The sequence below is a fragment of the Phaenicophaeus curvirostris genome, chromosome 8 (assembly GCF_032191515.1).
Source record: "Phaenicophaeus curvirostris isolate KB17595 chromosome 8, BPBGC_Pcur_1.0, whole genome shotgun sequence".
NCBI lineage: Eukaryota > Metazoa > Chordata > Aves > Cuculiformes > Cuculidae > Phaenicophaeus > Phaenicophaeus curvirostris.
The window spans coordinates 6477500-6497122 of NC_091399.1; the positions used below are offsets into that span (position 1 = coordinate 6477500).

Consider the following 19623-nt stretch of genomic DNA (forward strand, 5'->3'; position numbering starts at 1 on the left):
GCTCTGCAGGATCTGTGGTGACGTTGAGTCATCGAGGGGTGGGGAGGGGGCACGATCTCAGATATTTGCATATATATATATTACCACTTCCTAATAAGATCAATAACCTTTATTATTATTAATATTATTATTATAATTTTAATTAAAGCTGCAGTTTTAGTTTCCAACTCGCAAGTCTCCTTCCTCTCATTTCCCTTTCCCCCTTTCCAGGGGTAGGGAGTGGAGGGATTTGGAAGCGCAACTGCACCGTTTTAGCTGCTGAAATCAGCTGGGCTGGGGCTAACCCGTGACACAGCTCCAAGGGGTCTGACAGCTACGCAAGAGCCCAGAGGAGAGCCTTCCCGAGGCAGCCAAGCTGGCGCTTTTCCACATCCCCTCTCGCAGACAAGCGGGACTCCCAGCACTTGTGCCATCCAAAGCCCAACTCACTCGTAGCTCTGCCCCCCGTCTAACGCACCAGTTAGAGGCTGCAGAGCTCTGTGCCCCCGGCCTCCAGAGCCCCTCGGCTCCCCGCACCCCCCTCTGCCACCGCTCACCGCTCACTGGCTGCGCCGCACCACATCGCGCTGGAGCTGCGGCTGATGGGGCTGAGCTCTGCTGGGCCTCGGGGATCGCCAGGAGCAGCTGCAGCAGCACCACGGGGATCACTGCAGGGATCGCCTCGGGAATCGCCTCAGGAATCGCCTTGGGAATCGCCTCGGGAATCGCCTCAGGAATTGCCTCGGGAATCGCCTCAGGAATCGCCTCGGGAATCGCCTCGGGAATCGCCTCGAGCGGAAGGGTCGCCTCGAGCATCAACTGCACGTGGGACGCAGGCGAGGGCGTCAGCGCAGGCAGCAACGGGACTGGGCTGCAGCCTGGCTGCCAGGGCCCTGGGCTGATCCTCAGCACCCTCAGCACTGAGGCCTCCTCTGGCCCGGCCTCTCCCTCTGCCCCCCTTCTCCTGCCCCCTCCCTCTCCCCTCTTTCTCTCTCTCTCCCATCCCTCCTCTCCCTCTCCCCTCTCTCCCTCCCACCCTGCTCTCCCTCTCTTCCCTCCTCCTCTCCATTTCTTTCCCTCTCCACAGCTCCTCTAGGACCCCCCAGAATCCCTCTAGGACCCCACGAACCCCTCTAGAAACAGCAGAACCCCTCTGGAGACCCCCAGGATCCCGTTACGACCCCCAAAACCCCTAGAGGGAAGCTCAGGAATCCTCTAGGGGCACACCCAGGACCCCTCTAGTGTCCCCAGAACCCCTCTAGGACCCCCAAAACACCTATAGTGAAGCCCAGAACTCCCCTGGAGCTGCCCAAGCCCTCTCTATGTCTCCCCAGAAGCACTCTAAGGATGCAAAGACCCCTATAGGGAATCCCAGGACCCCTCTGGAGCTGCCCAAGCCCGCTCTATGACCCCTCAGAATCCTCTAGAGACCCCAGAACCCCTCTAGTGACCCCTCAGGTCCCCTCTAGGATCCCCCGAATCCCTCGAAGGACACCAGGACCCCTCTGAAGCCCCCCAGGACCCCTTTAGGACCCCCAAAAGCCCACACGGAAGCCCAGGAATCCTCTAGGCCCCCCACCCAGGGCCTCTCTAGGACGCCCCGTAACCCATGTAGGGATCCCAGGATCCTTATAGGGAAGGCCAGGACCCCTCTGGAGATGCAACCCCCTCCTCCAGACCCCTCTGGGATCCCCAGGACAACTCTAGGACCCCTCTAGGGTCCTGCGGGGGTCATAGAAGTACCCTGGGGTGTTCTAGAGGAGTCTTGGGGGTCCTAGAGGGGTCCTGGAGATCTTTACATGGGTTCTGGAGGTCACTAGAGGGGTCCTGGTTGTCCCTTGAGGGGTCCTGCGGGGATCTAGAGGGGATCTGGGGGTTCTTAGAGGGGTTCTGCAGGTCCCTAAAGAAATTTTGCAGGTCCCTAGAGGGGCCCTGGGGGGGTCTTAGAAGGATCCTAGGGGATTCTAGAGGGGTCTGGGGGAATCCCTAGAGGGTTCCTAGGGGTCCTTAAAGGGGTTCTGGGGGTCCCTAGAGGGGTGCTGGTTGTCCCTAGAGTGGTCCTGTGAGGATCTAGAGAGGACTTGGGGCTTCTTAGAATGATTCAGGGGGTCCTGGGAGTCCCTAGATTGGTCCTGGAGGGTCTAGAGAGATCCTGTGGATCCCTAGAGAGGCCTTGGGGCTTCTTAGAGGGATTCAGGGTATCCTGCGGGGGCCTAAAGGGGTTCTGGGGGTTCTAGAGGGATGCTCGGGGGTTCTAGAGGAGTCCTGGAGTCCCTAGAGGGGCTCTAGAGGGGTCTTGAGGAGCCTTAGAGTTATTTGGGGGGTTCTGGGGACCCCTAGAGTCATCACGGGCAGTCTAGAGGGGTCCTGTGCATCCCTAGATAATTTCTAGGGGTATTTAAAAGAGTTCTGCGGGTCCTAGAGGGGTCCTGGGGGCCCCTAGGCGGCTGCTGCGTGGCATCCCATAAGGCTCTAGGGAGATCTTAGAATGATTCAGGGGGTCCTGGGGAGTCCTAGAGTCATCCTGGAGAGTCGAGAGGCATCTTGGGGGTCTGTAAAGGGGTCCTGGAGGTGCTAGAGGTGTCCTGGTGGTCCCTAGAGGGGTTCTTGGTGTCACTAAATGGGTCCTGGGTGGCTGTTTAGAGGTCCTGTGGGTGCTGGGGGCTTTAGAGAGATCCTGGGTGTCTCTAGAGGGGTCCTGGTTGTCCCAAGAGGGGTCCTTTGGGGCTCGTGAGGGATTCCGGGGGACCCCATGGGGGTTCTAGAGGGCTCTATAGGGGTCCTAGGGGTCGCTAGAGGGGCCCTGGAGGTCGTGGAGAGGTCCTAGGGGGTCCCTAGAGGAGTCCTGAGGAGTCCTAAAGGGGTCCTGGGGGGCTCTAGACCTCGCCCAGTCCATCCACGCCAGAGCCCGGGAGCTGGATCATAGTCCTTACACTTCACGGACACGCAGGACAGAGTGAGATTACGCAGGGAGATCGTTAAGAAAAGGTTTGTGAGAATTTGTGAGAATCTCCACTTAAATACCAAAGAACCTGTAAGTCCAGAGGAGGGTGCTTATAGTACACGTGTGAAGGGGTCCCACGCTATATATGTTACAAGGGACCTCGGAGAGGACAAAGAGGACAAATGGGAACCCCTAGGCCATTTACCACCCCCATACAATCTTAGGGAAGTATCCAATAATCAAAATGGAATGCGGGAAACTAGAGAAGGGAGCAGTGAAGAAAATAGTACGGGGGGGAGGATGATCCTGCAGAACCATCCGCCCCCTCGACAGGGCAAGTACGGAGGTCTCGGGCCACTGATTTGGATCAGATTAAAAGGGATGTTCAGAATTTCCCGTTGCCTTCCTCGAAGGAGGCATCTAGAGGAGGAATGTTTCCCTTAAGAGAAGTACCCATGCCAGAAGCCCCAGGAGGAGTGGGATTTGTGAACGTGCCCCTGACCAGCGCTGAGGTCCGGGAATTTAAAAAGGAAATGAAGAGGTTATTAGAAAACCCGTTGGGACTGTCAGAACAGCTTGATCGGTTCCTAGGCCCCAATCTCTATACTCGGGATGAAATGCAGTTTATCCCCGGGGCCCTATTTACATCAGAGGAGAGACAAATGATACGGACAGCGGGAATCAGGATCTGGGAGCGGGAGAATCCCCCAGGTGCTCAAGGGGCAGTTCCCGTAGAGCAAAAGTTTCCTGTAGTCAGACCTGTTTTGAACCAAAATGATATGGAGGGGAGGAATAATATGTCTGATTCTAGGAGGTCGGTTATCCGAGGAAGAAGGGAACCCGTCCCCAAGGGACAGAATTTTGAAAAAGCTTTTGAAAGCAAACAGCAAAAAGAGGAGCCACCTACAGAGTGGTTGGAGAGGCTGAGGAAAGATATGCAGCAATACTCAGGAAGAGACTCTGGGAGCAATGCAGGGCAGGAATTGTGACAAGTGAATTGTGTGATAAAGGCTTGGCCAGATATAAAGAAGAAGTTGGAAAAACTGGAGGGTTGGCACGATGGAGATTTGAATGAATTATTACGGGAGGCTCAGAAAGTGCATGTCAGGAGGGATGATGAAAAGCAGAAGGCAAAAGCTAAGTTGATGGTAGCGACTGTTGAGGAGGTAATAAAGAGACAGCCTGAAGTGGAGACAAAGAAGGAAAGGTTAGCTGATCGAGGTCGAGTGCCTCATTATAAATCAAGGTATGGGGGGCCAGGAGCACACCAGGGCGAAGAGAAGCCTCTCAGGCTGGACAGGAGGCCCCAGGCAGTGTTATTACTGCAGGAGGGAAGGTCGTTTCAAGAGGGAGGGCCCAGCGCAACAAAGAGAAAACAGAGCATTCCAAAGGATAGCGCGGGATGATCATTTTCAAGACTAGGGGTGTCAGGGGCTCTATTCTCTGGGGTCTAACCATCATATTGAGCCCTTGATCTATTTAAAATGAGGACCCCAGAAAGAAGAATACGTATTTTTAGTAGACTCAGGAGCGGAAAGGACAAGTGTTATTAAGATCCCACAAGGAGGTAAAACAGGAAGACTTACAACTAATATAGTCGGAGTAAAAGGGGAAGGATTCCCAGTTCCCGTTGCAGAACAAGTAATGGTCCAAGGAAATGACAGAGAAGTTATGGCTGATTTAGTAGTGGTACCAGAGGCAGGAGTGAATTTGCTAGGGAGAGACTTGCAAATTTCGTTAGGGATAGGGATAGTCCCACAGGATAATGGAATGGTACTTCGATTGTTCAAATTAACAATTCAAGATGAGGAAGAGAGAGACCCGATAGTTTGGGTTGTGGAGGGAGACAGGGGAGGGTTAAATATACCCCCTTTGAAGGTGGAATTAAGGAAGGAAAGTCAGCCTGTGTGTGTAAAGCAATACCCCATATCACTAGAAGGGAGAAAGGGACTCCAGCCTGTAACTGAAGGGCTATTGAAGGATGGCCTCTTGGAGCCATGTACGTCCTGTTATATACCCCTATCTTACCAGCCAGAAAGAAAGATGGAAATTGGAGATTAGTGCAGGATTTAAGGGAATTAAACAAGATAGTGCAAGCTCGGCACCCGGTTGTGCCCAATCCTTACACACCGTTAAGTAAAATTCCCTCTGACCATAAATGGTTCAGTGTAGTAGATCTTAAAGATGCCTTTTGGACTTGCTCTTTGGCATTAGAAAGCCGAGATCTGTTTGCTTTTGAATGAGAGGATCCCACAACAGGGAGAAAGCAAGAGTTTCGCTGGGCTACTCTGCCCCAAGGATTCACAGAATCCCCCAACCTTTTCGGACAGGTCTTGGAATAAGTCCTTGAGGAAATTACCCTTTCTCCCAGAATCAAGCTGCTCCCGTACGTAGATGATCCGTTAGGATCAGGTGAAAAGGAAACAGAAGGTCGATCTGCCACCATGCAGCTATTAAACTTTCTAGGGAAAAAGGGTCTTCGAGTAACAAAAACTAAGTTACAGTTTGTGGAAAAGGAAGTGAGATACTTGGGGCACCTGATTAGCAAAGGGAAGAGGAGAATAAATCCAGAACAAATATCTGGCATTATAGCACTTACCCTTCCAAAGAGCAAAAAGGAGATAAGAAAGTTTTTAGGTTTGCTGGGGTATTGCAGACTATGGATTGAAAATTTTAGTCAGCATGTTAAGTTTTTATATGAGAAATGACAGGAGGAGACTGAAAGGTACGAGTGGACACAGGAGGAGCAACAGCAATTTCGAGTTAAAACAAACATTAATGCTCAAAAGGGGAATACTTTAGAAGATAGAGGTGATAGGCTAGCTGATGAGCAGGCAAAAGAAGCAGCGCTCAAAGGAGGGGCTGTTAGGATGCGAATTTTAATGCCTGGGAAAGAAATGTCAGTCAAATTGCCAGTATTTGCACAAGAAGAGGAGAAGTCTCTCCAAAATATGGGATGTATAAAGACCCAGGAAGGTAAGTGGATCCTGCCAGATGGGAGACAAACGTTAAACAAAGCAGTTACCAGAGAAATATTCTCCAGGCTACATTCAGAAACTCATTGGGGAGCTCAAGCTCTGTGTGATCAGTTTTTAAGAGGAATCGGAACTGCCGCAGGGAAGGACTTGGGTGCGTCTCCATAGGAAATGCCCCTGTCTGGAGCAGTAGAAAGAACAGACTCTGATAAGGGAACACATTTTACTTCTAAGGCCCTGCAATCGATATGTGCAGCCTTGGAAATATGAGCATCAGCTCTTGGAAACAGAACTCCTGGAGGTACAAAGGCAGAAATAAGAGGCTGAACCAATCCCTAAGATCAATGATATGTGCCTTAGAGACTATTTGCATGGAATAACTCAGTCTCTTGCAGATTTAAGAGAGCGTGGTTCGCTACCCCAAAAAGCTCCCCTGGATTTCAGCCTGCATCAAATACAACCTGGAGACTGGGTCCCAGTTACTCGAGCCCCGACGTGGAAAGGACCCTTTGTGGTATTTCTGACAATGGAAGCAGCCATAAAGACTAAAGAGAAGGGGTGGACTCATGGCACTAGAGTGAAGGGACCAGTGGCTCCTCCTTCCAGAGAGTGGACTCTGAATCCTTTGTACAAGCAAAATCGGTTGGCGAAATCCGTAAGGACATTTACCTGTGTTACATATAATAATGGATTAGGTAAACTTCTAGAGCCCTGCAGGACTCCTCCTGGGACAACCAGGATACCTCTAGGACCCCCAGGATCCCTCTGGAGCCCCCTAGGTCCCATCTAGGACAACCCCCCAGCCCCGTCTCGGGACCCCCAGGACCCCTCTAGGGACCACTAGGATGCCTCTATGTCCTTCAGGACCCCTCTAGAGCCCCCCAAGACCCCGCTAGGACTCCTCAGGACCCCTCTAGGAACCCCCTGAAGGACCTCTCCACAACCTCCAGGGCCCCTCTAGCAACCCCTAGGACCCCTATAGAGCCCTCTAGGACCCCCATGGGGTCCCCCAGCATCCCTCACGAGCCCCAAAGGACCCCTCTTGGGACAACCAGGACCCCTCTAGAGACACCCAGGATCCCTCTAAAGCCTCCAGCACCCCTCTAAGCCCCACAGGACCCCTATACAGTCTCCCAGGACCCATTTAGTGATGCCAAGAACCCCTCTAGGGACCACCAGGACACCTCTAGCACCTCCAGAACCCCTTTACAGACCCCCAAGATGCCTCTCGACTCTCCAGGATGACTCTAGGGCTCCCCAGGACCCCCTGAATCCCTCTAAGAACCCCCAAAGCTCCCTCTAGGGACCCCAGGACTCCTCTAGAACCCCCAAGCATCCCTCTAGAACCCCCAGAACCCCTTTACAGACAACCAGAACCCCTCTAGGCCCCCGCAGGATACCCTGAATCCCTCTAAGAACCCCAAGGCCCCCCTAGGGATCCACAGGATCTCTCTAGACCCTCCAGGACCAATCTAGGGACTCCCAGGACCCCCTGAATCCTTCTAAGAACCCCCAAGTCCCCAAGGACCACTCTAGGGACAACCAGCACCCCTCTACTGACCCCCAGAATCCCTTTAAGGACCCCCAGGAACCCTCTAGGGATTCCCCCAGACCCCTCTAGAATCCCCTAGGATCCTTCTAAGACCCCCCCAGGGCCCCTCTAGGGACCTGCAGAATTTCTTTAGGAACCCCAGAACCCCTCTAGGGCCCCCCAGGGCCCCCTGAATCTCTATAAGAACCCCCAAGTCCCCTCTAGCTCCCCACAGGACCCCTTAGGACCTCATTGCTCTCTCCAACTACCTGAAAGGAGGTTGTGGAGAGGAGGGAGCTGGGCTCTTCTCCCAAGTGACAGGGGACAGGACGAGAGGGAACGGCCTCAAGCTCCACCAGGGGAGGTTCTGGCTGGACATCATTTAAAAATATTTAACAGAAAGTGTCATTGGGCACTGGCAGAGGCTGCCCAGGGAGGGGGTTGAATCACCTTCCCTGGAGGGTTTTAAGGGACAGGTGGATGAGGTGCTGAGCGACATGGTTTAGTGATTGATGGGAATGGTTGGACTCGATTATCCGGTGGGTCTTTTCCAACCTGTTGATTCTATGATTCTATGATTCTATGATTCTATGATGCGGAGAGCTCCCTTCTTCCCTCTCAGACCAGGAGAGCCTGAGCAGCATGATGGGTGCCTTGTGCCAGCTCATCCGGAGGGGGCTGCTCATGGTGCTGGCCTGCACGGAGGTCCCGCTCCAGGACTACAAGGCAGTGCTGGAAGCTGTCATGAAGCCCTTCACATCCTCCAAGCAGATCCTGCTCCTCTGACCGGCAGCTCCTGGGCACCAGCAGCCAGAGCTTGGTCCTGCCTCACCACAGCCAAGCGTTCCCCAGCTGCCTTGTCCTCAGCCAAGAGGTGCTGAAGGGACAAAACCTTCCTGATTTAGGGAGTTTTGAACTTTTGGGTGCTCACTTGAAGATTTAAGAACCTCAGCAGGTTTGTGTGGCTGTGCGGACTTGCTTCTGGAGGGAGGCTGTGATCTGGCTTCAGCTGGGGGAGTTTGCTGAGAGAAAACTCGTGGAGCCTGGGGCTGGTGGTTTGCTCGGCTCGGGGGCGGCGAGGGAGCAGCACTTTCCCTCACACAGGTTTTTGGGGCTACACTGATGCCTCCTGCCTGCCTTGGGAGCTGGCAGTGCTGTCCTGCTGTGACTTTTTGGCTTCTTTTAGGTGCCTTTGCAGTGAACCTCAGGCTGATTGCTGCCCAGCTCCCAGCCAGCACAGCCCTGCTGCGGGGCTACAGCCTCAGAACCCACCTCCGTGTCCCCCATTTAGTTCTGCAGCTGAGAGCCCTCAGCCTGGGGCCACTCCCCACAGTGATGCACTGTGGAAAAAACCAATTTGCTTGTTATTATTTCTATTTCAGTTTCATTGTTCCCTGCCCAATCTGTGCAACGCTGGCAAGATGGGGCTGGGGACACGATGCAGGCTGGAGGACGAGGACACAAAGGGTTTTCCCAGACCTGGACATAATTTCATCTCAAAAATGAAGTCAAACCAAAAAAAAAAAGAAAAATGATAAGTTCCCAAGTGCAGCAAGTGCTGCCTCACGATCCAGAGCTGTGGGACACCACAGATATCATTGTCCCCTTCGGGACAGTGCTGGGGTGGTGATGTTGGATGTGGAGACTGGGACCCAGTAGGACTCATGCCGGGCAAGGGGGTTTTGGGGGGCACGGAGAATTGAATTCAATTGTGCTGCTGTTCCCGCTGCCACTACTGATTGTGACAAGAACCTCTCGCAAATCAATCTCTCATGCCTGTTGGGGTTTGTTCCGATCTTTCTGAGCTCAGAGTGATGCAGGGGGCACGATGTGGAGGACGGGAGACTGAACACACTGGGCTCCTTCACGGACTGGCCCCATCCCTGTCCTAAATCCTGGGGATTTTCCATCTAATCAAGTATAAGATACAAATGAACAGAAACAATTCCAGAATGCTCAGCACCAGGTCCTGCACTTGAGTTGCAACAACTCGATGCAGTCAAACAGGCTCAGAACCAAAAGGCAGTTTGAAAAAGTTTATTATTGGCAACAACAAACACCACTAAATTGCTTATTCCTAGACTAAAGTGTTTCTCCATCTGAAACATGACTCGCAGCCCAAGATCGCTGCTGTTTCCACCCGACCCGTTTCAAAGTCCATCGCCGTGTCCGGCAGCCGGGTTGTGGGGTGGGCAGGAGCAGGTCGGGCAGTGTCGGAAGATGCGACCTCGGAAGGGTGGGGGCCGTGGCGCGGGAGTGGCAGGAGGTGCTGGAGGGCGGAATGGAAGGGCAGCAGCCCCGGGGAGCTGCCCAGGATCCGGACCTGGCCACCAATCTGGGCGTGGAGGGGGCCCAATGAACAGCGGGGCAGGAGGTGAGCGGCGCTGAGGTGAAGGCGCGGATGCAGCCGGAGCCGCCTCTGGGACGTGCTCAGGGCTGCCTGTGCGGCGCCGTTTGGCCGGGGCTGGACCGGCACTGGTGCTCGGGCCGTCGGGGTCAGCCCATGGCTCGGTCACTGTGGGGCTGGGGGCTGCAGGGCTCTGGGCGTCCTTCTCCTCCGTGTCTCCCGTCGCCGCCTCAGCATCCGCTCCTCTCTTCTTGGGCCGCTCGTCCTCCTGCCCGGGGCTGTGTGGGGCTGCAGCCGGGGCTCGCTCTCCTTCCCCAGGGCTTTGGTGTCCCCTCGTGAGGAGCTCGGGCCGATCTCTCTGGAAGCAGGGGCTGTGGAAGAAGTGCAGCTGCGGATCGCAAAGGACAGGAGTCAGTGCCAGCATTGCCAGAAGGAGGAAGCCACAGATTCTCTAGGCGAGCGTTTGACTAGGACAAAGGGCTCTGGGTGGCCTGTGAAACCTCCAGCTTAGGCTGAATAAAATGTTGGGATAGAGCTTTTGTAAGTGGTGACCGTGCTGGTGTTCTGAGTATTTCGCAGAAGAGAAGCATAGAGTTTTCTAAGCATGAAAAATGAGGGAATTCTAGAGAACTCCAAATCACACAGCGTAGATTGGTCAATGTTCAGTAGAAGCCACAAGAAGATTTGAACTTTTGGTTCAGCCAGATAGTGAGCAAGCACAGAAAGAGCCCCAAGTGATGGAACTGTGCTTGCTTTTCACAGCCATAACCAAATCTCTTTGGTCAGCACTTCTGCTCCTCCAAAATCCTGCACTGAGAATTCCTGACAACGACCCCAAGACAAACTCGGGCCACGTGCTCCCACCCCCATCCTCGCTCCCTGCCTGGGAAAGGTTTCTTCTAGCTGAATGCAACCCTCTCCCCACCAAATGTCTGGAGGTTTCTCTCATGGGGGAGGAACTCACGTACCTTGCCCAGAGACGGTCCTGCTGCTGCTATTGCTTGCAGCTTCTCGATGGAGATAGAGATGGGAGAATCTCCTTTCACTGGCTGGAATCCGTGGAGGATCAGTTGGAGGATGAAGACCCCATGGACTTGGTGTCAAAGATCTTCCTCCCCAGCACTTCCTTCACAAAGAGTTGCTCTGCGATGACGATGCTCTTTCCGTCGTCGGCCCACCAGATTGACTGGAAGCGATGGCTGCCGACGATCTTCCAGAGGTTCTTGAGGAACCTGCAGGCTGAAGAGGGGCTGGGTTTGGCACAGCTGTCCTCCCACCAATGATACCGGAGGCTGGGCACCCCGCACTCATCAGGCTTACCTTGGAAGTTCTCTCCGGCGAGAGGTGCGCTGGCAGCATCACTGGGTGCTGCCATATCACCAACCGCGTGGTTGGGAGAAGATGGAGGCACCAAACCGGGCTCCTCAGTGTCGGAGGATGAATCTTCTGAAGGTGACTCCATGTCGTGTCTCATGGCTGAGCTGGGTTGCAGCTTGGAGCCTCGTCCCTTTGGCTGAGCAGCGAGACAGAGTCCTGCCTGTCAGCGGCTGAAGGGCTGTGGCGTCTGATGCCTGGGCAGCAGCTGGACAAGTGCCCTGGGTCACTGGGACGCCTGCGTCCCATCACTGTGACCTCACCGTGTGGCACGCGTCTCCTGGCAACCGGAGCTGGAAGGCAGCGCAACTTCTAAAAAGTCCTGTTGTCTTCCGTAAATGCAGCTTGGGACTGAAATAAACTGGGGCCCCAACTCAAAATACGCATTTTGGGTTCTCTCGCACGGCCGTGGAACAGCACCAGCCCGTTCCTCAGGCAATCCTCGAATCGCAGAGTCATTTAAGTGTGAAAACACCTTTAAGATCAAGTCCTGTCACATCCCGAACTCTGGCGAGCCAACCACTAAACCACGGAGCAAGCACGACATCCGCATGGCTTTTCAATCCCTCCCTTAGTAAATCCCCCACTGCCCTGGGCAGCCTCTTCCAGAGCAGGACAGCCTCTTCCAGAGCAGGACAGCCCTTGCCGGGAAGGAATCTCTCCCCATACCCAATCTAAACCTCTCCCGCTGCGGGAAGAGCCCGTTCCCTCTTACCATCCCATGGCTTGTTCCTTGGGAGAAGAGCCCAGCACCCACCTCCCCAGAACCTCCTTCAGGGGAGCTGCAGAGAGCGATGAGGTCTCCCCTCAGCCTCCTCCAGGCTCTGGAGAAAAATGCCCTTTAGGGATGTGCAAGAGGGACCCTGTTAGTCATCAGTGGGAATGAGGAGCGGTGGATGCCTCCAGGGCTGGGGTCAGTGCCAAAGGCTTGGGGGTGTCTCCAGGATGGGGCTGTCCCCAGGGAGGGGTGCCAAGGCTGCAGTGCTGGACGTCAAAGAGCCCAGAGCTGCAGTTCTTCCCTTGGGCAACTTCCCCCCGTGCAGAAACGCCCGTGCCCTCTGCTGCGGAACAACCCCCGCTCTGGGATCTCACCCATGACTGGCAGGAAAGGAAAGAGCAGCAAATGCTGGATTCTGCACCTGGGAGGGGTCGTGCCGGGACCAAGGATAAAGTGGGAGAGGAGTGGCTGGAGAGGGGCCAGCAGTGGCCCAGGTGGCCAAGAAGGCCAGAGGCACCTTGGCTTGTGTCAGAAACGGCGTGGCCAGCAGGTCCAGGGAGGTTCTTCTCCCTCTGTACTCGGCACTGGTGAGACCGCTCCTCGAATACTGTGTTCAGTTCTGGGCCCCTCACCACAAGAAGGATGTTGAGGCTCTGGAGCGAGTCCAGAGAAGAGCAATGAAGCTGGGGAAGGGGCTGGAGAAGAGGCCTTATGAGGAGCAGCTCAGGCAGGTGGAGTTGCTTATCTTTGAGAAGAGGAGGCTGAGGGGACACCTCATTGTTCCCTACATCTACCTGAATGGAGGTTGTGGAGAGGAGGGAACTGGGCTCTTCCCGCAAGTGACAGGGGACAGGGCAATAGGGAATGGGCTCAAGCTCCACCAGGGGACGTTCAGGCTGAACAACAGGAAAAAATATTTCATGGAAAGGGTCACTGTGCACTGGCAGAGGCTGCCCAGGGAGGGGGTCGAGTCACCTTCCCTGGAGGTGTTTAAGGGACCTGTGGATGAGGTGCTGAGGGACATGGTTTAGTGATTGATGGGAATGGTTGAACTCGATGATCCAATGGGTCCTTTCCAACCTAGTGATTCTATGATTCTATGAGACGCGCCGTGCCCAGAGAGAGGTGGGCTGGAGATGGGCAGCAGCTCGATGGGAGCCAGCAGAATCCCCTGGCAGCTGGGAGGGCAAACGGCATCGTGGGGCACATCCAGCACAGCACGACCGGCCAAGAGCGGTGACTGCAGGGTTTGGCGTTGCTGCTCCTCCCCTTGAGCGCTGCGTGCAGGTGGGGCCCTGGGGTTTTGATGGAAGAAAATATGGGACAACACGCAGTGATCAGTATGATCCAAGTGAAGCCACTTAATCGAAGCTCATAACACATTTTATACCTTACTTAACTCAAGCAAGCCATTGTTTTACAAGCTGATTTGACAATTCTTCATTAGCAACAAGTAATCATTAGTTACAATACATTATTATGTTTTCCCATGAGAAATAGCTATGTGAGCATTTCAGTCTACAAATTGATAGACTACAAAGTAACAAGTCAAGGACTACCGAGGAAAGCTTCCCCTGAAAAATGAGAGGAGTATAAGCTAGAACAACTCTCTATTGTTGCAAAGAGAAACCTTGAAGACAGTGTGTCATTTACAGCAGCTGCTGCTTCTGCAAAGTTAGCTTTAATTCTGGTGCAAAACCTGTGAAGCCTTATGCTAAGGTGCCTTTGTTTCATTTAGCATAAGCTGCTCAGTGCTTGGGGTGCTCATTAAATGACCTCTGGTTCGTAACCACCCATCAGGGTTTGAGAGGGATGGGAAGGTGTCCAGAGGAGGGCAAGCAAGGTGGAGAGGGCTGGAAGACAGATCCTGTGAGGAGCAGCCGAGGAGCCCGGGTGTTGTGTCTTTGCCAGCTGCAGGGCTGCAGTTATCCCCAGAGGGGACGTACGATGGGCAGAAGGAGGCCAGGTGTGCTCCCGCAGCCCTGCTGCCCCTTGGCCCTGGTCTGAGCTGGGGGAGGAAGGGCCATGGGCTCCCCAAGAGCTGTGGGGCACTGGTTTGGCTGGAGAGGCGCTGGGTGCTGGTGCAGGTGCTGGAGCAGCCCCAGGTCGGCTCTCGGCTGGGCTGTGCTCAGCGCTCCGGGGCTCTTGGCTTTGCCGCTCTGGGACCAAACCCTTCCCAGCCTGAAGGTGTCGAGAGAGCGACTGTGAGAGTGCAGAGACAGGACAGGGGAACGTGAAAACAGGTGTTTTGAACAACAACAAACACTGTTTATTACTTAATCCTGAACTAAGGTGTTTCTCCATCTACACGATGACTCGCAGCCCAAGATCGCTGCTGTTTCCACCCGACCCGTTTCAAAGTCCATCGCGTGTCGGGCAGCCAGGTTGTGGGGTGGGCAGGAGCAGGTCGGGCAGTGTCGGAAGATGCGACCTCGGAAGGGTGGGGGCCGTGGCGCGGGAGTGGCAGGAGGTGCTGGAGGGCGGAATGGAAGGGCAGCAGCCCCGGGGAGCTGCCCAGGATCCGGACCTGGCCACCAGTCTGGGCGTGGAGGGGGCCCAATGAACAGCGGGGCAGGAGGTGAGCGGCGCTGAGGTGAAGGTGCGGATGCAGCCGGAGCCGCCTCTGGGACGTGCTCAGGGCTGCCTGTGCGGCGCCGTTTGGCCGGGGCTGGACCGGCACTGGTGCTCGGGCCGTCGGGGTCAGCCCATGGCTCGGTCACTGTGGGGCTGGGGGCTGCAGGACTCTGGGCGTCGTTCTCCCGCTCCTCATGCCTTGGTGCTGCCGCCTGGCCGTGAAGTGGCCGTGGCCCAGGAACGGCAGGAGGTGCTGGCAGCGCATCCCTCGCAGGCTCTGGAGCTCGAGACTGAGCTGGGTTAGTCCTGCCGACCAGCCAAGGAAGCCAAGTGGGCCTGGGAGCTGGCTGGTGAGGGGGCTCAATGTCTTGTGGGGCAGGAGGTGAGTGGCGCTGGGCTGAAGGCGCGGATGCAGCCAGAGCGGTCTCCTGGATCTTCTCGGGGCTGCGTTTGCGGCGCCGTTTGGCCGGGGCTGGACCGGCACTGGTGCTCGGGCCGTCGGGGTCAGCCCATGGCTCGGTCGCTGTGGGGCTGGGGGCTGCAGGGCTCTGGGCGTCCTTCTCCTCCGTGTCTCCCATCGCCGCCGCAGCATCCGCTCCTCTCTTCTTGGGCCGCTCGTCCTCCTGCCCGGGGCTGCGTGGGGCTGCAGCCCGGGCTCGCTCTCCTTCCCCAGGGCTTTGGTGTCCCCTCCTGAGGAGCTCGGGCCGATCTCTCTGAAAGCAGGGGCTGTGGAAGAAGTGCAGCTGCGGATCGCAAAGGACAGGAGTCAGTGCCAGCATTGCCAGAAAGAGGAAGACACAGACGGGTGGACGCGGCTCTGAGGGACATGGTTTGGTGTTTGATGGGAATGGTTGGACTCGATGATCCTGTAACCTGGTGCTTCCGTGATTCTATGACTTCCGCCCTCTCCTACTTCCGCCCTCCCTTACTTCCGCTGGCCGCCACTTCCGGTCCGCCACTTCCGGCGCGGACGCCGGTGCTGAGGCCCCGCGGAGCTATGGGGGACGTGAAAAACTTTCTGTACGCGTGGTGCGGGCGGCGGCGGCTCAGTCCCGCCTACGAGATTCGCGCCGGCGGCACCCGCGGCCGCCCCGGCTTCCGCTGCGAGGTGCGGAGCGGGCGGCGGCCTGGGGCTTCAGGCTGGGCCGGCGCTGAGCTTGGCGCTCCGGGAGAGAGATTCGGGCTCAGGCTGGCGCTCTGGAGAGCTTGTGGGTCCAACAGAAAGGGTGTAGATGGAGCAGAGCGGTCTGGATTTGGACTGATCTGTTGGGGAGGTTGTGGGTCACAAAGAGACGTGTGGGATCAGGCTGGTCTGGTGCAAAAGCTGTGGATCCAGCAGAGAGGTTTGGAGTCAGGCTGCTCTCGTAGGGAGGCTTTGGGTCCAGCAGAGAGGTTTGGGTTCAGGCTGGTCTAGTGCACAGGTTGTGGGTCCGGCAGAGAGGTTTGGGGTCAGGCTGATCTCATCGAGAGGCTTCGGGTCCAGCAGAGAGGTTTGGGTTCAGGCTGGTGTCATGGAGAGGTTGTGGGACCAGCAGAGAGGTTTGGGTTTAGGCTGGTTTTGCAGAGGTGCTTTGGATACAGCAGAGAGCTTGGGGTTCAGGCTGGTGTCATGGGGAGGTTGTGGGTCCAGCGAAGAGCTTTGGGTTGAAGGTGGTGCTCTGGAGAGGTGGTGGATCCAGCAGAGAAGTTTGGATTTAGGTTGGTGTTGTGCACAGTTGGTGGGCCCAGCGAAGAGATTGGGGTTCAGACTGGTGTCATGGAGAGGCTGTGGGTCCAGTGGAGTCGTGTGACTTCAGGTTGGTCTGGTGCAAAGGTTGCCAGTCTAGCAGAGAGATTTGGGGTCAGGCTGGCCTCATAGAGAGGCTTTGTATCCAGCAAACAGATTTGGGTTCAGGCTGGTGTCATGGAGAGGCTGTGGGTCCAGCAAACAGGAATTGCTGCTCTAAAGGTTTTTCTCTAAGTTATTGAAATACATTGCATCTCGCTAGCTGCAATAGCATGGAGTTACAGTAGAGGATAGGCGAGCTCCTTCCTGGCGCTGTTGTCTGAGGGTTTGGGATTAAAGGAAAGTGGAGCTGGGCAAAGTTTGCCAGGATTTCTTCCTACGCCGAGGTGCTTTCATCAGCAAGGTTCCGGCCAACGTGCTCGCTGAGCATGGACTGTGTGTGTTTTCTTTAACAGATGTAAAGCATACAATCAAAAGCTACCGAAATACGTATACGTTTAATGATGAGGAACTATACTTAGTAATAACGTTTCTCCTGTGCTATTAGCAACTGGAATTCGGGGTTTCAGTCGGTACTCTTGGTTTTCAAGCCCCTTTTTGCTTGCCTCCGCCACAGAGCTGTGTTTGTATTTGCAGGTGCGAGTGGAAGGCTTTAACTACATTGGCATGGGCAGCTCCACCAACAAGAAGGATGCGCAGAGTAACGCTGCTCGAGACTTCGTCAACTACTTAGTGCGGGTCAATGAGATGAAGAGAGAGGAAGTTCCTTCTTTTGGAGTAAGCTGCTCTTTCTCCTCTCCCCCAAATCTTGAATTGCAGCGCTGTACACCCCTTGCGTCCCATCCCTGGGGTTCAGTCTGTCACCCATGTGCGATGAATAAGGCTGAAAGTGCAGGACTTCTGCGTGCAGTGCTGGAATATATGCAGGGAATGTTGTAGGATGATGGTGTAATGCCAGCTTCGTGTTGATTTGCAGAACAGATGAGGCTGGGGAGCAATCAGAGACACTGTGAGGCACAGCCTGGCTTTACAAGTGCCGAGCACTCACGTGTGACACTGGGGATGGTTTTAAATGCATGGCAGGATATAGAATACTGTGTGCTTCACAAAAATAGAGTAAGACTAAAAAGAACACAGATTTCTCAAACCAGGTACTGAAAATTTGGCATTTTTTAACAGTGGCTCCTCACGTGTGTAACAGAATCACTGCTTTTTATGATATTTTATGAGCTGTGCAAGTATCAGGGTGAATCAAGCAGAGGTGGTGTGATCAGTTAGGTAAGCATCTCAAAATGGGAAGAATTCAAGTGGCAATGATTAACCACCACTTTGTCATTTCTTAAAGGTATTATTGCCTGTTTATGGCATGTTCATGAATTGTGTTTTGAGTTCCCCTGGATAGAGACAAGTACCTGTTATTTTAACCTGGATGCTGAAACAGTTGATATTATTCCTAAATGTAGTAAGTCAGGGCTACTTGTTGGCTGGAATTCCTTGTATAGAACACCCACAGCAAGCCAAATACTCAGTGGTTTTATTCTTTTCAGTTTTTAAAAGGGTGTTACTGTTGGTGTAACTGTTGTGTGAGGGCACACGATCTCTTTAAACTGTTCTAGATAAATAGTAACAAGACTTTGTACAGATGTGCAAATACTTCCCTTCGCTCTCTCTGCTAGCCAGCAACTGGTGATGCCCCTGATGGACACGAAGCAGCTAAAGATGTTGGTGGTTCTAGTTCTACTCTAGGTGGACCTCTTCCTCCGCATTTGATTATAGCGGCTGAACAGGCTAAAATAGGTAAGGCAATGAAAACTGTAGTTTTTATGTGTGGATATAATATGTGCCCATAGCTTTGGGGTTTTTTTTTCTCCCAAAGAGCATAATTCTGCAGGCAGAAGACTGTTAGAAATTGTTGTAGTTTTGAGGCAGATGTGTGAATGCCTGCATGAGATCTGAGGACTCGAGTCCTGTTGAGATTGCCAGGCAGCACCTCTCCATCGCTAAGAAGGTCTTCTGGGAGAGTTAGTTTTGTTTTGGTGGTTTTCTTTTTCCATGTGGCAGGCAATGGCCCAGACGCGGCATCTGGAAACTCTGGCAGTAGTGGAGCTCAGTGGGATCGGGGTGCAAACCTAAAAGATTATTATTCAAAGAAAGAAGAGCAAGAAGCACAGGTAGTAAGTCATTCTATGTAATTCTCCTTAAAATAGATATCCTTCACTCCCTTTCATTTTTACTAGCATTTATAATCAAGCTTGCAGTTTTCATTTGATATTTTGCTGTCAGTTTCAACTTAAGCTGCAGATTTACCTGCTGACTTTTAACAAAGGTAACTTGTTGAAGCTAAGAACAAAATAAATCACTGTGGGTACTGTGAGTATCCAATAGTATAGACATTTTTATGTGAAAATAAACATACGGTGAGGAATTTTTAGCATTTTCTGTAATGAAGTCTTATTTACTTTATGGACTCTAGATAAGTTATTTCAAAGACTTGTAAGAGCATTTAAAACTGAAATCAGAAACGAGAAAATGATACTTTTTTTTCCTCAATATTAGACCTCACAGTCAGAAGTGGAATTAGATGCTGATCTTCACGGGGGCTGGACCTTGGAAAATGCCAAGGCACGTCTGAACCAGTTTTTCCAAAAGGAGAAGATTCAGGAAGAATATAAATACACTGAAATGGGGCCTGATCACAACAGGTTTGGTAGTTTTAGTCACCTTCTGCGTATGAAGGGTTAGAAACATTTTCGGGGCAGTGGCTGATGCTGCTTGTTTGCAGTGCTCCATAGTGGAGAAAGTGTTCTTTACCAGGACCAACACCACCCCTCAGTCTTGAAATGGGGGGGATGAGCCTTGGGACTGAGATCTGAGTGACTCTGAAGGAATTTCTGTCTAGTGGTTTTCATGGATGGGCAACTTCTGAAACGATTGCTGTGCTGAGGTGTTGGTTTGAGTGGAAAGAGGGCTTGCTTGTGTGCAGCGATTGTTTGGATGACTGCAGTTCCCTCTCTGCATTTGGAGGAAATCTTGAATACGCTTACATAGAGATGTGCTTTAAGAATGTTTTATTTCTATTTGCATTATAACTAATTTTTTTTTGGCAGTGGAATCTTACTGAAGAATTAGTTAGACAGAATCTTCCCAAAGGAATTTTGAGGGTCTTAAATTTCACTTGAAAGCAGCTGGGTATTATTCTTTTTGACTTTCTGCTCATTCCATAAGAAAATTCACATGTGCTTCTCCCAGTTATGAAAATAACACAGATTGTGTGTAAAGAATTGATGGCTTTTATTTTTTTACCCTGTTTGAAATAGTCTTAAAAAATGATCAAAACCTCAGGACATTGTGATGATAATGATGTTTAGTGGTCAGAAACGATGGCATGGCATGTTGCTGCTGCTGGATTCTTGTTGATTTTTTTTTTTTTTGCATTATATAAATTTATTTGCTAT

The 19623-nt window shown here is 53.2% G+C and overlaps 1 protein-coding gene across 2 annotated transcripts in view; it reads left to right on the plus strand.

Annotated features, from left to right (window-relative positions):
* Positions 1–15414: 15414 nt before the first annotated feature.
* Positions 15415–19623, plus strand: part of DHX9 (DExH-box helicase 9) — a 29384-nt gene continuing 25175 nt past the window's right edge. Inside the window, exons 1-5 of one of the 2 annotated variants that reach the window (XM_069862234.1) lie at positions 15415–15550; positions 16805–16945; positions 17845–17965; positions 18230–18342; positions 18725–18870. In XM_069862234.1, the coding sequence (XP_069718335.1) occupies positions 15440–15550; positions 16805–16945; positions 17845–17965; positions 18230–18342; positions 18725–18870 (632 nt within the window). In that variant the 5' untranslated portion in view covers positions 15415–15439. The remainder of the gene's footprint in view (positions 15551–16804; positions 16946–17844; positions 17966–18229; positions 18343–18724; positions 18871–19623) is intronic. The other variant, XM_069862235.1, reaches the window with a different exon arrangement.